Source organism: Giraffa tippelskirchi, chromosome 10, assembly GCF_054371585.1.
Source record: "Giraffa tippelskirchi isolate mGirTip1 chromosome 10, T2T-mGirTip1v1.2.pri, whole genome shotgun sequence".
NCBI lineage: Eukaryota > Metazoa > Chordata > Mammalia > Artiodactyla > Giraffidae > Giraffa > Giraffa tippelskirchi.
In genome coordinates, this window is record NC_137284.1 from 57,585,556 (window position 1) to 57,603,539 (window position 17,984).

General features: G+C 39.5%; 1 protein-coding gene across 15 annotated transcripts in view; it reads right to left on the reverse strand.

The window, feature by feature from the left end:
- The window catches only part of FAM133B (family with sequence similarity 133 member B), a 29,820-nt gene extending 14,073 nt beyond the window's left edge, over window positions 1-15,747 (reverse strand). For 9 of the 15 annotated variants that reach the window (XR_014066064.1, XR_014066063.1, XM_081531408.1 and 6 more), the window contains exons 1-7: window positions 15,623-15,747; window positions 5,561-5,658; window positions 3,396-3,474; window positions 2,448-2,522; window positions 2,239-2,271; window positions 1,775-1,837; window positions 1,215-1,307 (exon numbers count right to left, since the gene is read on the reverse strand). Coding sequence is in view for 12 of the 15 variants with exons in the window: in XM_081531408.1 (XP_081387534.1) it covers window positions 1,215-1,307; window positions 1,775-1,837; window positions 2,239-2,271; window positions 2,448-2,522; window positions 3,396-3,474; window positions 5,561-5,658; window positions 15,623-15,646 (465 nt within the window). In the remaining 3 variants the exon portion in view is untranslated. The remainder of the gene's footprint in view (window positions 1-1,214; window positions 1,308-1,774; window positions 1,838-2,238; window positions 2,272-2,447; window positions 2,523-3,395; window positions 3,475-5,560; window positions 5,659-15,622) is intronic. The other 6 variants (XR_014066065.1, XM_081531413.1, XM_081531411.1 and 3 more) reach the window with 1 other exon arrangement.
- Window positions 15,748-17,984: the final 2,237 nt, after the last annotated feature.

Below are 17,984 nucleotides of genomic sequence, written 5' to 3' on the forward strand. Positions count from 1 at the left end.
AATTTCTACTTTTGATCCCTCTGGGCTAGCTATTAACCTCTCTCAGCCTTCCTTATCCATGCTGCTGCTAAGTCACTTCAGTCATGTCTGACTCTGTGCGACCCCATAGACGGCAGCCCACCCGGCTCTGCCGTCCCTGGGATTCTCCAGGCAAGAACACTGGAGTGGGTTGCCATTTCCTTCTCCAATGCAGGAAAGTGAAAAGTGAAAATGAAGTCACTGAATCGTGTCCGACTCGTAGCGACCCCATGGACTGCAGCCTACCAGGCTCCTCTGTCCATGGGATTTTCCAGGCAAGAGTACTGGAGTGGGTTGCCATTGCCTTCTCTGAAAAATGGGATAAACAAATATCTACTTCAGAGTTGCTGAGAGGACTGAGTTAAAAGTTAAGTGCTTAGAACTAGGCCTAATACATAGCAGGCATTCAACAAATGTTAGCTATCAGTATCATTAAAGTGGCTCTTCTGCTTTAAAAACAAAACTACCATCTACTGAGTACTTTCTAGACGGCAGGTATTTTATCAGAAGAAATCTCAGTAGGTCAAGTAGATATCTTCCATAAAACCATATAGTGGTTTTGTTCTCCTTGACCTCCAGGACAGTGCTAGTCAAATTGTGAAATACCACGTCAGAATCATAGAGACTATTTGTTAAAAATGTAGACTTCTGATCCTAATCAGCCTCACTAAACCAGATTGTGGAGATGAGGCCCAGTAATCTACATTTTTATTATAACCTGCATGTACTTCTTATGACCACTAATGTTTAAGAGTTTAACTGTACCTGATAATTCTGGATAGTACAGAACAGATGAGGTATAGTACCATAAAAAGGACACTGGATCAGATATCAGAAGACAGATTCAACTTCCAATTCTAATACTATTTGTATGAATTTAAGCAAGATGCTTTTTATCTGCACTACAAATTCTTTATGAAGATGGGAAAAATAATGTCTGCCATGTTTACCATAAAGTTACCATGGAAATTTTGAGACACGGAGACCTATATGTCAGAGCATTTAGGGAACAATTAAATGCCTTATGTACAATATTAATATTGTATTAATATGCATCAATTAAGTGGCACAGAGTATCAAAGTAAAAAAACAGTATCACATTTCAACACTGAGAGCTATTTAAGATAGTAAGAACTAAAAGAAAAATCTAATTAAATGTTTGCTATCCAAAACATTGCTCATTTAAACAATTTTACCTTATTGTCTGATTCAGTTTCTGACATGGAACTTTCAGAAGATTTATGTGAACGACTCTTCTTTTTCTTTTTCCTTTTTCCTTGTCTCTTATCCTACATGAAACATAAATAATTTGCTTTGTTTTGTTGCATATATTCATTGCATTTAATTGACATCAAAACTTTATCAATGAAGAAAACTTAATATCAGCTTGTAAATATGTTTTACTTAAAAATTAATATTTAAAATATAACATACATCACTTTTTTTAAAATTAAAAAACGTTAAGTGATTTAAGTCACATGTAATTCTTAGCTAAAATGGACTTTCTGATTTTTAAATCCATTTCTTCTACTAATATTCTTAAATGAACAAGACAAATTTAGGAATCTAAAATATACATTTACCAATATTTAAGTATCTAGTTATTTATTCATGTCAGTGCTCTCAGAGATAGTCAATCAAAACTTGGAAGTAAACATTTCCAACAGATACTTCATAATAGGTTTCCCCTTGTTATGAAAGATATCAGAGACGCTATTTCATGTATTTCATATTTCATCACAACAGCAAACATTACCTCATCTTCAGAATCTGAAGAACTGCTGGAAGAATCAGAGCTTGATGAAGAAGAAGATGAATACTTGACCAAGCACAAAACAATTAAAGCTTGTGAGATGCAGGAACTTTTCTTTTACTAAGTCTCTCAAATACTTAAGGAAATCAATCTAGTTTCTGAGAAATGGATGCCATATGACTTAAATATTAAATGTCAAGTTTCACACCACCCCCCAAGTAACAAAAGATGTGGCAACAGTAGTCAATTTTCCCTCTTTAATTGTAATGAAGGAGTCACTAGGTTATAAGGAGGTCAGCACCTTCCTTTTATTATCACTAACAGAACAAAACCACCCATAACTACCAAAGGATCTCCAGACTCTTTCACTTATCTAGAGTTAGCACACAGGTTGTATCAGTTACTCTTACTTTTTGTTTGTAGGCTCTTGATTATAACATTTAGAAAAATGGAAAACTTTTGCTCACCCTACCAGATTTCTTCTTTTCTTTTTTCTTTCTCTAAAAGCAAACAAATACAAGTACAAATCTAAATAAGGTTGTGTTTTCCAATGGACCCATTAACAGCAGTACACAGCATTATTATGTAAACCCAACTGTGAGACTAAGAATAGCAATAAAATAAAAATGGCAAAATAAAAAATAAATAAAAATAAAAAATTAAAAATAAAAAATACCTGTCTTTTTTTGGATGAGCTCTCACTTCCACTTAACAATTTCTCCCTGTGTTTTTCTAGTTCTTTCTTCCAGTTCTGCAGAAAAATTGTAAACACATCAGAGGTCATCTCTCCCCTCCTAATATATCTAAATGTTGTTGTCCATTGTTGTTCAGTTGCTAAGTTGTGTCCGACTCTTTGCGACCCCATGAACTGCAGCACGCCAGGCTTCCCTGTCCTTTATTATCTCCCTGAGTTTGCTCAAACTCATGTCCATTGAGTCAGTGATGCCATCCAACCACCTCATCCTCTGTCGCCCCCTTCTCCTTTTATACCGAAATGTACAGACAACTACTTCCTTCCTTCCATCCTCTACTATCTTGCTCCCATCTCAGTCTCTAATTACAGTCAAAAGATGCTGCAGGTTTAAGAATCCTTTTCCCTGTCACCAAAGGAGCCTCTAACAAGCTCCTTTCAAAGAGGATATTATGAGGTGGAAACTCCACACTGTATACTGAAAGCAGGAGTAGGTGTTATTACTAAGATTGAAAACTTTTTTCTTTTTAAGAAAGGTGGTTAAATTCTCTTTCCAGACAATAAAAGTTCAATTAATCTATACTGTGGTTGAAATACTACATGTAGATTTGTAATCAAAACAAGCACACATCATCATGGAAATCCCAAGGTAAGATGGGGGCCTGGGGACTAGGGGAGAGAAGGGAAGAAACTAACATTTAGAAAACTTACGATGATTTAAATTACTGTAAGATGGTTTTTCTCTATTTCTTTTTTAAAGAAATCAAATATTTAAATACAAATCATATTCAATGTAACAGAAACACTTCTAAAATACAGAGCCTCCTTAAAGAGCTAGGCCCTAACTCTTGGCTTATTAAAAATTATCTCATTTTTTTTTTTTATTGTAAGGAAAAAGATTAGTCGCTTTTTCTAAAGGCACAATTTACAAACCTCATTCATTTTTTCTTCAAATTCAGCCAATGCCTTGGAGCCTTTCTTTTTCTTTTCTAGTTGTTCTTTCAGTTCTTCCCTTAAAGAATAGAATGTACAATAAATTTTCAAGCAATTCAAATCAGAGATGGATGCTGACAATAAAAATTTCATATATTTTTAATATCCTAATAAGCCTCCATTTCAGTTCAAGTGTTGCTACATTTAAAATTCTTTGCTCATGTCCTTGTAAATTAATTATCATAATAAATCCTATCAGATAATATAATCATTCCTCTCCAGAACAAGGGTTTATAAGAACTAATATTTTATATAAATTTATATTTATATATATTTAAATTTACATATCTATAAGTTTATATAAATATACACTAATGTTTATAAGAACTAATAATAAACACCAAACATTTGAGTACTTCCATACAATAGGTAAGGGCTTCTTAGGTGGCTCAGTGGTAAAGAATCTGCCTGTCAATACAGGAGTCACAGGTTCAATCCCTGGGTTGGGAAGATCCACTGGAGGAAATGGTAACCCACTCAAGTATTCTTACATGGAGAATCCCATGGACAGAGGAGCCTGGTGGGCTACAGTCCATGAGGTCACAACGAGTTGGAAATGACTTAGCAAGTGAGCACACATGCACACAACAGGCACTGTTTTAAATACATCTTCTTTTAAGCCTCACAACAATCCTGTGAAAAAAGGTAGCATTATTACTCCCATTATATAGGAGAGAAAGAGGCTGTAGCTTAGGGAAGGTCACAAAGCTAGTAGTTACAGTGTTAGGGTGAGTTAAGGCCTGTATGACTGAACTACTATAGTCTACTACTAAATCACCCACTTTATAATGTACCTGCTTACAAGAAAGAGTGGCCCTGGCTGGCATCTGGGAACTTAGATTTTGGCACCGTCCCCTGATAAGAGTGCTCACTATGCCTATCTGTACACATACAATAGTTTATATGAACATCTGCATTCCTTCTGGAAGTCTGAAATTTTGGCAGCTGATAGGCAGAGGCTGATCAATCGCCAATAAAAAAGCTGGACATACTGAGTCACACTAGTTGGCAACATCTCACACATGTTATCACAACTCACAGCTGAGGGAATTAAATGCAGCATCCTGTATGACTCCGCAGAAGCAGTCTTAGAAGTTGACCCCCAATCTCCCCTGGACTTCTCCCCACGTGCCTCTGTCCTCTGCTGACTGTGGCTGGTATCCTTCCACTATAATAAATCTTGCCCATGAGTACAACAATCTGTGAATCCTTCTAGCAATTACCCAACCTGAGGGTTGTCTTGGGGATGTCTGACCACATGTATAATTCACTAGCTTAGGCACTTCGCTTTCCCTTCTCAAAAAAAAAAAAAAAGTATTCATCCCTTCTCCCCAATCTTAAAGACAAGATACACTTTGTTTTGTGATAATTTATTTTCCTGTATGCTGCAACAATAAACAGAGGCACTGATGAAGAGGCAGACACAGCTTACTTCATATTTAACTCAAAGGAAGGATTCCTTGTTGTGTGTAAGCACAAGTTTCAACTATAGCTGCCCAGCTCTTGGGGGCCCTTAGAAGGAATAAAAAGCTAACAGCTTTGAATCTTGTCACTTCAGGAGTATGGGTATTTAATAATAAGACATACTGAAAAATAATAATGTTAGAGCTATGATGCTTTATTTACAAAAGATCGGAGCCACTCAATGAGGGCAAAACAAAACAAACTTTAACACACAACTTAGACAATGGGAAATCCTAACACCTTGTAAAGCCAGCAGATAAAACCAGAAACAAGGCCTAACATTTTCTTTCTCAACACTTAGTTACACCTCAAAGAAAGGCTAAATTATTGAAACCTACCATTTTAAATAGCTTTGAATACTGCAAGGTTAAGGTCTCTTTTGGGAGACAGAGATGTGTTTGGTATGAAAGATTCTCTGGCAGTGCTTTAGCTTTAGCTATACTAGGTGGTGGGTTCCTAAATGCTTGCTTTACATTCATGCATGTGTTTTATACGTTCAAAAGTAAGCACATATTAAATACTACTTCAAACAATGATGTATCTAGCAACTGCTTGGCAATCAGTAGAAGTTGTAAAATGACCTTTAAAACATTTATGAAAACCTTATATATATTTATATAGGTAAATTGTTTCATAAATACCAGGTAGGCCTTGGTCGATTCAAATAATCTTGGATTGTTGGACCTGAAGACTGGATTGGACCCCTTGATCTGGCCATTGCTATTGGGTTCATATAGGCCTTGAGGAAAAAAAACAAAAATTAACTCCATTAAAATAATCATTTTCTTACTCATAAAGCAATCTTTACTATAAACACATACTAGGTCAAACTATGCCAAATAACTGAGTTCAAGCTCCCACACAGTTGCACTCATTTCACATGCAAGCAAAATAATGCTCAAAATCCATCAAGCTAGGCGTCAACAGTAGAATCGAGAACTTCCAGACATACAAGCTGGATTTAAAAAAAGCACAAGAATGGGACATCAAATTGCCAACATCTGCTGGATCACAGAAAAAAACTAGATTCCAGAAAAACATCTACTTCTGCTTCATTGACTATGCTAAAGCCTTTGACTGTGTAGATCACAGTCCAAGTGTAGGTTCTACCAACAGTGGAAAATTCTTAAAGAGATGGGAATACCAGACCATCTTACCTGCCTCCTGCGAAACCTGTATGCAGGTCAAGAAGCAACGGTTAGAACTGGACATGAACAACCACCGGTTCAAAACTGGGAAAGGAGTACGTCAAGGCTGTATATCGTCACCCTGATTATTTAACTTATACGCAGAGTACATCATATGCAGAGTACAAAGTGCTGGGCTGGATGAATCACAAGCTGGAATCAAGATTGCCAGGAGAAATATCAATAACCTCAGATATGCAGATGACACCACCTTTATGGCAGAAAGCGAAGAGGAACTAAAGAGCCTCTTGATGAAGGTGAAAGAGGAGAGAAAAAGCTGTCTTAAAACATTCAAAAAACGAAGATCATGGCATCTAGTCCCATCACTTCATGGCAAATAAATGGGGAAAATATGGAAACAGTGTCAAATTTCATTTTCTTGGGCTTCAAAATCAATGTGGATGGTGACTGCAGCCATGAAATAAAAAGACACTTTCTCCTTTGAAAAACAGGTATGACAAGCCTAGACAGTGTATTAGAAACCAGAAATATCACTTTGCCAACAAAGGTCCGTATAGTCAAGGCTATGGTTTTTCCAGTAGTCATGTATGGATTTAAGAGTTGGACTATAAAGAAAGCTGAGCGCCAAAGAATTGATGCTTTTGAACTGTGGTGTTGGAGAAGACTCTTGAGGGTCCCTTAGACTGCATGGAGATCAAACCAGTCCATCCTAAAGGAAATCAACCCTGAATATTCATTGGAAGGACTGGTGCTGAAACTGAAGCTCCAATATTTTGGCCACCTGATGTGAAGAGCTGACTCATTAGAAAAGACCCTGATTCTGGGAAAGACTGAGGGCAAGAGGAGAAGGGGATGACAGAGGATGAGATGGTTGGATGACATCACTGACTCAATGGACATGAGTTTGAGCAAACTAGGGAAATAGTAAAGGACAGGAAAGCCTGGTGCATTGCAGTTCATGGGGTTGCAAAGAGTTGGACACAACTTAGCAACTGAACAACAACATTAAACCTCAGAAGTTTGGGAGATAAGTAATACCACTATTTCACAGAAAATGTATCTTTACCAGAAATTTGATGAAAATAATATTGATACCTCTTCTCTTACTCTGAGGTGGCTCTGTAGTACTTTCTCCAAAAGCCCAACAAAGCTCTAAGGGTAGTAATACTATGTTCAATGGTAAATGAAGAAACTCAGTTTCAAAGATGGAAGACCTAACACTAAATTCATTGTTTATTCTACTTTATCTTTTATCTCAGGAAATACTGTGTCATCCTGATAGCAATTTTATACACAGATTGTTAACTATCAAATATTAAATTATGCAAGGCAACAAAAGAAAAAATAAACAAGAGTTCAGCAAAATTAAAAACATTTGTGCATCAAAGAATACTATCAAAAGACTGAAAAGACAATCCACAGAATGGAAGAAAATATTTGCAAATCATGTATCTGACAAGGGTTAATATCCAGAAGGAATAAATCCTACAACTCAACAATAAAAAACCCCAAAACCCCATTCAAAAATGTGCAAAGGACTTAAGTAAGACATTTCTTCAAAGAAGACATACAAATGTCCAATATGCACATGAAAAGATGCTCGGTGTTACTTGTCATTGTTGTTGACTCTCTGAAACCCCAAGGACTGCAGCATGCCAAGCTCTTCTGTCTTCCCTTATTACCTAGAGTTTCTAGTCATGAGGGAAATGCAAATCAAAACAATGAGACACCACCTCACACTAGTTGAATGGCTACTGTCAAAAACAGAAAATAAAAAGTGTTGTTAAGGATGTGAAGAAATTGGAACCGTTAAGCACTGCAGGTGAGAATAAAAAATGGTGCAGATGTTTTGGAAATTTTGATGATTCCTCAAAAAGTTAAACATAGTATTGCCATATGATTCAAGATCGAAGGACTGAAAGGAGGGGCTCAAACAGATACATGTATACCCATGTTCACAGCAGCATTATTCACAACAGCCAAAAGGTGGAACCAATCCACACATCCACCTATAGATGAATGGATAAACAACATGTACTATATATTGGGTTGGTCAAAAAGTTTGTTTGGGTTTTTCCATACCATCTTACGGGAAAATCCAGATGAGCATTTTGGCCAATTCAGTACATACAAGGATTATCGTTCAGCCTCAGAAAAGAGTGAAATTCTGATACATGCTACAACACAGATGAACCTTGGAAGCATACTAAGTGAAATAAAGCAGACACCAAAGGACAAATATTGTATGATTCAACTTATTTGGGGTACCTAGAATAAGTGAACTCAGAGACAAAAAAGAGAGTTTACCAGGGGCTGAGAGTGGTGTAATGGGTACAAAGTTTCTTGTTTGAGACAATGAAAAACTTCTGGAAATGGATAGTGGTGATAGGTGTATAACACCGTCAATGTACTTAATGCACTATACACTTAAAAAATGGTTAAAATGGTGAACTTTATGTTATACATATTTCTGTACAATAAAAACCCACAAAATTATAATATTATGCTCTGTAAACTACACTTACTAGAGCAGAAATACATATTTTTATACACTTTGCCCCAAAACATACTGAGACAAAATAAAGCAGAATATTTGGTAATGACAGTGTCTAGCAGACACTGTTTTACTAGAATTCACTTTAGAACAGATACAAAATCTAGTCTTTAATCCAGTCTCAACTTCTTGATCCTATGATTAAGTTTTCCAATTTAATTCAAGTCAACAAACATTTATTAAAAACTCTTCCACTTTTTATTTTATCACAAATAATGCTTTTAATTATTTAGCTTCTTACAGTACTCATAACAGAAACTGACAAATCCATGTTGTTTTGTAATTGCTAAGTCATGTCTGACTCTTTTACAACCCCGTGGACTGTAGCCCGCCAGGCTCTTCTGTCCATGGGATTTCCCAGGCAAGAATGCTGGAGTGGGTTGCCATTTCCTTCTCCATCTTCTACTCTTTAAATAAAAAGAACTTTGGTTGAAAATGACTATCACAAAGATCGATTTTAAGGCCTGAAACTTAGTACTTAAGATTCCAAAATAAAAAGGGAAAAGGTACTTTCGTCTATTGCATTTTACTTAAAATCTTTAAAACGACAAAATTTCCCACCTTCACAACAAATGTAAGTCATATACGTTTAGATTTCTCTGGCAGAGTAAACAATACACAGCCACTATAAACAACACATACCTGGAATTATTTCCATTCAATTGGATACTGCCTAATTACTTGAGATGAAAACAGTTAAACCTTTAATGTAATTTTCCTACAGCTAGAGTTCCTAAGGTCAGAGACATTTACAGGATGGGGGCTACACGTGGCTGTCAATGCAATGTTGAAGACCGAGGCATAAAAGTCATATTTTTAATATCAAATGTTATGTCCTCAAATATTTCATTCAACTGTCTCTACTGAGATTTTTAATCAGTTTATGTGGAAATGACAACCAACAAAGGCCACAAAAGAGCAGCTGTTGGCCCAACCAATGACACTGACTATCTTAACAATCAAAAATATAATGTACAAACTAAGATCATCACTTTTAAACCAGGAAAATTATATCTATCACCTTCTTACTTCTTAGGTTCAGTTCAGTTCAGTTGCTCAGTTGTGTCTGACTCTTTGCGACTCCATGAACAGCAGCACGCCAGGCCTCCCTGTCCAACATCAACTCCCGGAGTCCACCCAAACCCATGTCCATTAAGTCGGTGATGCCATCCAACCATCTCATCCTCTGTCGTCCCCTTCTCCTCCTGCCCTCAATCTTTCCCAGCATCAGGGTCTTTTCCAATGAGTCAGCTCTTTGCATCAGGTCGCCAAAGTATTGGAGTTTCAGCTTCAACATCAGTCTTACCAATGAATATTCAGGACTGATTTCCTTTAGGATGGACTGGTTGGATCTCCTTGCAGCCAAGGGACTTTCAAGAGTCTTCTCCCAACACCACAGTTCAAAAGCATCAATTCTTTGGCGCTCAGCTTTCTTTATAGTCCAACTCTCACATCCATACATGACCACTGGAAAAACCATAGCCTTGACTAGACGGACCTTTGTTGACAAAGTAATGTCTCTGCTTTTCAATATGCTGTCTAGTTTGGTCATAACTTTCCTTCCAAGGAGTAAGCGTCTTTTAATTTCACGGCTGCAGTCACCATCTGCAGTGATTTTGGAGCCCAGAAAAATAAAGGCAGCCACTGTTTCCACTGTTTCCCCATCTATTTGCCATGAAGTGATGAGACCGGATGCCATGATCTTGGTTTTCTGAATGTTGAGCTTTAAGCCAATTTTTTCACTCTCCTCTTTCACTTTCATCAAGAGGCTCTTTAGTTCTTCATTTCTTAGGTATCATGTCATAATTTTAGCAGTACTTAATGGTAAACCATTTTAAGTTTGAAACTGTAAAAACTTTATTTTCAAAGTTATAAATATATACACAGATGTTAAAACTATATCACCAAAAGAGGAAAAACTGAAAATACCCAGTCATCAACCTGAGATTCATCAAATACACTACATTCCCCAAATGAAATACTAGGTTGGTGCAAATGTAACTGTGGTTTTTTGCACTGTTGAAATTTGCCATTTGACACTGGAATACATTCATAATAAATGTGGACATGTTATACATCATTTTAATGCATTTCTCACTATATAGTTTTTTGCTAATGACTTATTACTTGTTTATTTTATATTTACTTTGGAGTATGGAAATGATGTTAGACAAAAGGCAAATTTGACCGAATTTTCCTATTAGAGTTCAAAATGGGCCGTAAAGCAGTGGAGACAACTCCCAATATCAACAATGCATTTGGCCCAAGAACTGCTATTGAAATGTACAGAGCAGTGGTAGTTCAAGAAGTTTTGCAAAGGAAACAAGAAGAGCCTTGAAGATGAGGAGCACAGTGGCCAGTCATCAGATGTTTACAATGACCATTTGAGAACAATCATCGAAGTTGATCCTCTTACAATTACATGAGAAGTTGCCTAAGAACAGCAACCATTCTATAGTTGTTTGGCACTTGAAGTGAACTGGAAAGATTAAAAAGCTCGGTAAGTCAGCACCTCATGAGCTGCCCACAAATCAGAACAACTGTCATTCTGAAGTGTCGCCTTCTCTTGTTCTATGCAACAACGAGCCATCTCTGAGTCAGACTGTGCTGTGCCATGAAAAGTGGGTCTCAGTTATGGGCTCTCTAGTTGCGGTGCGCAGGCTCAGTTGCCCCGTGGCGTGGGGGTCCTAGTTCCCTGACCAGGGATCAAACCCACATCCTCTGCACTAGAAGGCAGATTCCCAACCACTAAATCACCAGAGAAGTCCCAAGAAAACATTTTTTAATATTATAGTATGTTACCTCGAAGAGTACAGTAGTAACAGCTATATCACCGCTGCTTTTTATGCTTGCTTCTGGACATCCAGGACTTGACATAAACATACTATACTACTGTATCCTACTGTACCGTACACAAAAGCACAGCTACGTGAGAAGGATGCACGTCCATGACAATATACGTCAGACAGGTGAACTAACTTACGTGACTTATATGTGCGAAAGCATGTTTGCATCTTTGAAAGTTTGGAACTTGAAGGTTCGTATGCAGAGGACTTAGTATAGCGGCAATTTTTCATTCTAGTTTTAAATAATCTAAACACAACATTTACTATGTTTTACAGCCTTTAAATTTTCTAGCATATTAAAACATTAATGAGTTTTAATGTCTACTGTGAAACTGCATCCTCAAAGTATGTATCACACTATCTTACTGCTTACTTTTCAGAGGAATATAAAATAGTACATTCATATACTAAGAGTCCATGTTAATCATGGACAAGTTATGGCACAATTACATGAGCTATTACTGAGTATGTAATAAGGCTTAACTTTCAAGCTTTTGATAAACACTATGACCAGTCTGCTTAAGTACACTCTAAATAGCTCCATTATTTATTTTAATTACAATGGTAATACTTATGAAGTGCATCTTAAAAACTCCTTGCAAAACACTTGATCATGAGTCTGTGTTCATAATCATTAAGCAACAGTGCTCCTCTTTATGATGCACAACAAAAAGGTTTTAAAAACCAAAAAGGTAACCATTTCACAAAGGTAAAGCTCTTTCACTTACTATGCATAAGTGTGAAAAATAATGCTTCTAACACTAGCACATTATACATAGTATACATAATGGCTGAGCATAAGTCAAAATAAATTGTGCAATTTCTTAAAATGTCTATGAATTAATCATTTTAAATACTGTGACCTTTTAAATCAAACATCCATACTTATATGTAACTAGAATTGTCTGTGGCTCCAAACTGCTCCATGAGCTTGGGTAACAGAAAACAGGTTTGTTTTTTGGAAGCCAGGATGGCAAAATGGGCTCAAGGGAATATGTAAATGGGCAGCTAGGAAAAGAGCAACTGCAGTGAAGTTGTTGAGGACAAAATGTGCAGAACTTCATTTATTACTTTGATTACCTATTTTTATCTAGAGGATACATCTGTTTTAGTAAAAACAGAAAAGAACACGAAAGAAACTTCTGGAAAATAATGGGCACAAAGGGTGGCCAGTGGCTCAGACAGTATAAAGAATCTTCTGCAATGTGGGAGACCCAGGTTCGATCCTTGGGTCAGGAAGATCCTCTGGAGAAGGGAATGGCTACCCACTCCAGTGTTGTTGCCTGGAGAATTCCACGGACAAAGGAGCCTGGCGGCCTACACGGGGTTGCAAAGAGTTGGACACGACTGAGCGACTAACACTTTCATGCTTTATAAATCTCAAGGATTAAAATATTTAGTGGGGGAAAAAAAGTTGCTTAAGAATGTACAATATCAAAATAAATAAATAAATAAAAAAGAATGTACAATATCAAGAGGGAACTCTAATCTTCCAACTCAGGGATTGAACCTAAACTAAGGACTTCAGATGAAAATGATGTGCCAATGTATGCTCATTACCTGCTAACAAACATACTGCTCAGGTGTGGGAGCTGAAGATAGGGGAGGCAGAGCATGTCTATGGGCAAGGAGCATAAGGGAACTCTCTGTACTTTCTGCCCAATTTTGCCTTGAGACCAAAACAGCTCCAAAAAGTAAAGCCTATTTTTAAAAAAACTTCAACCTGAAATTTATGGCTTTTTAGAAAGCAATTTTGTCATCTCTAAAACCATGATTTTTATCATCAATGTAGAAAGGAAAAAACGCCATTATTTTCAGATGCACATGTTCATTTTATTTCAAGTCAAGAGTTACGATGTACTGAACTAAGTTACCAGTTGACCCACGGTGTTTGTTTGGGGAGTCCCAGTTTTAATAGTTCTGGGGGCTTCCCTGGTGGCTCAGACAGTAAAGAATTCGCCTGCAGTGCTGAAGACCTGGGTTCCATCCCTGGGTTGGAAGATCCCCTGGAGAAGGGAAAGGCTACCTACTCCAGTATTCTTGCCTGGAGAATTCCATGGACAGAGGAGGAGCCTGGTGGGCTATAGTCCATGGGTTTGCAAAGAAGTCAGACACAACTGAGTGACTAACACTTTAATAGTTCCACATCCTCCACTGCAGTGAGGAGGTTGAACTGGGTAACCTGTGTCTTCTATCTCTTAATTTCTTGGTTTCCTTTCTATAACCTTTCAAGCGCATACAAAATGTTACCAGAACTACCTATGCTGAGACAACATACCAAGGAACTCAGCAGAGCCCAGAGTCGTCAAAATGCTCTAGTAAATGAAACTAACTTGAAAAGTTTTTCAAATGCTTTAAAAGAATGTCTAAACTAACACCTTTTGCCAGTAAAACAAAACATCTTAGGCCTTTGCATGAAAACTGTACCCAAGGTCCAGTGATTTCTAAACATTTAAGGCCCAAGGTCATTAAACAGCCAAAACACTCAATACCTTAAGCCTAAAGAAGCTCCATGAGAACACCATTTCAACTCTATGAGAATCAATACCATAAGGTCTGACCTACAGAAAGGCAGGTAGGAGAAAAGAACATTTCTCAACCTTGTAACCAAACTTCACCACTGTGGTTCCTAGACATCTTTGATTATGAAGACTATATAAAACTAAGATAAGAGTTTTGAACACATGAAGGATTTCAGAGAAGTAAAGCTCTTTGAGCACCTCTCCCTCCCCCAAACAGCAAAGGAAATTAATCGCTTAATTTTTAAAAAGCTAGTCCATTAAATTTAGTACATTAACTTCAACAGCATTTTTTTTATTTTGCTGCACATTGGTTTAAAACTGTCATGGCCAAGCCTAGCAACTGTAACCTAAGCTTATCCCAAATTCCTTATGTTTATGGCCCATCCAATCTGATTCACAACCTGGGCTTTCCAAACCAAGCTAGTGGACACCTAGAATGCCTTCCTCCCATCTCCGCCTGTGAAAACGGAGAACCTCAGAACCTCCAATTTTCATCAGCCATTTCTTACTTTCTGCTATTAGTTACTTCTGTATCTCTTTCATCTCATTTACAGAGTAACAACTTGCAGGCCAAACGTTCGCTCGCCCATCTTGCCTTGTGCAGTCTCAACTAGTCTGCAAAGTTATGGGCTGCACTGATCCTACTTTACAGATGAAAACAGCGACGTATCGTACGTAGGGTCATCCAACTCCGGAGAGGCCAAAACTGACATTCCAGCCTGGGTCTGAGTCCAGAGTCAACCATCAAGCCATTTATTCCTTCTCGGGGCCTACTAAGTGCCAGGTGGGCTTCCCAGATGGCTAAAACGGTAAAGAATCTGCCTGCAATGTAGACCTGGGTTCGATCCCTGTGTTGGGAAGATCCCCTGGAGGAGGGAATGGCAACCCACTCCAGTATTCTTGCCTGGAAAATCCCATGGACAGAGGAGCCTGGCGGGCTATAGTCCATGGGGTCACAAAAGAGTCGGACACGACAGAGCGACACACACACAAATACACAAAAGAGTCGGACACGACAGAGCGACACACACACACACACACACGTAGTGCTGGGCTCTGGGGCCGGACCAAAGCATTTGGCTTTGATCCTGGTTCTCAAACCAGGGAGACCGCTTGCCTCTAGAACTGGGCGCCCTGCAAGCCCCCGGGTGTAGGGACAGCGTCCAAGACCTCGGCGCCTCCGTCCCACCCGAGTGCGCGAGAGGGGCGCAGAGATGGGGCGGGCGATATCGGTCGGGGTGGTGGGGGCGAGTTCCGGCGCCTTCACGGGCCTCAGACTTCGGACTTATTTACAGGAGGGATCAGAGGACCCTTGGCGGCTCTACAAAGTGGGCACTGCTGGCCCGAACGCGGGAGAGAAGGATGCCAGAGAGCACTGCCAGAGGGTGCGGCAGGGCTGACTGGATGTAAAGAAAAGGGGGGCCAGAGAGAAAAGGGAAAGGAGTGGGGGGCCCACAGGCGCCAACTGCGTGCGCGCGTCCGGGGCCGGCCTCGCTGTTGGGGGAGCCGGGTCTCCAGTCTCAAGGTCCAAGCGCCGCTGCTGACTCTCAGGCCCAGCCGGGAAGGGCGAGGGGTCCCGTCTCCCGCCGCCGGGCCCCGCGTCTCCCCACTGTCTTCCCCTTCGGGTACTCACCACTCTATTGTCCCGCTTCCCCATGGTGCCGGACTGAGAGCGCAGCCAGCCCTCAGCGGGGAGACCAGGCCAGAGCGGCTACCGAAGAGGGCCCGAAGCAGGTCCTTCGGCCAACTCCCCACCCCATTGAGAGAGCGGCGCCTCGCGGACCGGCGGCCGCAGGAGCCCACAGCGCCGCCTACCGCCTCGGAGGAGAGGCAGGCGCCCGCGACCACTTGCGGTTCCCAGGGGTCGCCTGGGGATTCCTGTCCTTTGCCACTCACCCAGTACAGCAGCATGGCCCAGGCAGCTGCTTTCTGTTTGGCCTTGGATTGTTTTGCTTTCTGCCATTCCTGATGTACTGAAATCCTCATTCCAGAGGATACAATGATTATTCCAACGCCTGTTGTGTTTCACTATTATTCCACTATGCCTGTGTGCTTGGCATAGTGCAAATGCTGGGGATAGATAAAGTGAGGACTAGGACAGAGGAAGTCCCTCAGAATCCATCAAGTGGTGGTGGAGAAGTCAGTGTTCATAGATATTGCTAAAGAAATTGCCTTTTGAGTTCAATTCCATTCATCTACCGCTCATATATCCATTTCACAGTAATTTTTTAACACCTGTGCTTGTGCTTAGTCGCTCAGTTGTGTCCGACTCTTTGAGACCCTATAGACTGCAGCCTGGCTCCTCTGGCCATGGGATTCTCCAGGCAAGAATACTGGAGTGGGCTGCCATGTCCTCCTCCAGGGAATCTTCCCAACCCCAAAATCGAACCCAGGTCTCTTGCATTGCAGGAAGATTTTTTTTACTGTTTGAGCCACCAGGAAAGCCCTTTGAACACCTGCTTGGTGTAATTCTTGGAGTGACTGGAAGCTGGATACGAGCAAGACACAAAGATAAGATTAAGACACAAGTGCTACCTTCAAAGGGCCTGTTTATAAGCTAGTTAGGGAGATAGATAAACACAGTGTCAACTTTACTACATGGCATGCCATAATAACGTCAGTAAAATACTAAAACTTCAAGGGAGGTGTTCCGGGGCTTCAGAGAAGGTGCCATTATATTCACTTAGAATTAACAGATCTGGATAAACCTGGATCCATCTCAGCACAACATCATTAGAAATTGAAAATCAATTTGGATCTTTTGTAGACTCTTGGAAAACGTCAAAATGGACTTATACTCAAATATAAGAAAACTCCTTAAAACCATCTTCCCAGTTTGTCTCACCCTCCTTCCCTTTCTCATGCTGTATCACACAACAAATGATGCCAACTCCCATTCTCTCAGAACTTTCCCAGACTAGCAAATGCAGCCACTGGGGGTTCTATTCCATACTGAAAGTTCATTCTCCTTAGTAACACCGCTTTACTTCTTACTGTAAATTGGGTCCCCAAGATTTCATTTCTCCTTTCTCTTCTCCCTCACCCCTGACTTAAGCTGGGGATACAAGGACAGGCTTCTCTGTCTGTCTGAACAAGACGAAGTTTGTTTTCATGGTTTATCAATAGTGTTTTTCATATCCCAGGAACTTTACAGATATTAACCCTGTCACAAGGATCTTTTTCTTATGTTTTCTTCAGCAAGTTTTATAGTTTCAGCTCCATGTTAGGTCCATGATCCTTTTGAATTGTTTTTCATGGTGTAAAGTAAGGATCAAGCTTCATTTTCTTTTACCCATATGGATATCCAGTTTCTCCGGAACCACTTTATGGAAAGATTATCCTTTCTTCATTCAATTAACATATTAGTTTGCTAGGGCTGTTACAAATATGACTTCCTGGGGCCCATCACTGTCCACAAGGAGTTCTTCCCTAAAGAACTGGGAATTGTAACCTGGGCTCACAGTTCAGAGAGAAAAATCAGTGGCAGAGGCCTATTGCGCTTTTAATGGAGTGAGGTCTAAGTGAGCTAAACAGACACAGAGATAACTAACTAGCTGAAAGTCTTTTGTAAACCACTTTGAAAAAAATGGTCCAGCTGAACCTGGTTGTGGATGCCTATGGTTTGTGGAAACAGGTAATTATGACTGATCTCTTAGTAAGCAGCAAACTTTCCATTTCTTAATAAAGATCAAATTCCTGACTCTCTGTATCATCCCTTCTGAATATTCTGTGTAGATCCTAAAAATGTAGATGCAATTTAGATCCTGTTAAAAAGTTAAGACAAGTCTTAATGAGAGCTCCCAAGGAATTCTGCGGGACTAATGTTAAAATACCCGATATTGGACACAAAGACGGGAATATAAATATCAGACAGCGACCATAGTCCCACTTTTGGTTTGCCCGTAGCATCTCAGGAGCTGCTACATCTATCACTCTGATCTAGTATGTAAGTCAAACAAAAATGGGCACACATTAGCAGAAATTGTCTCCCTCTT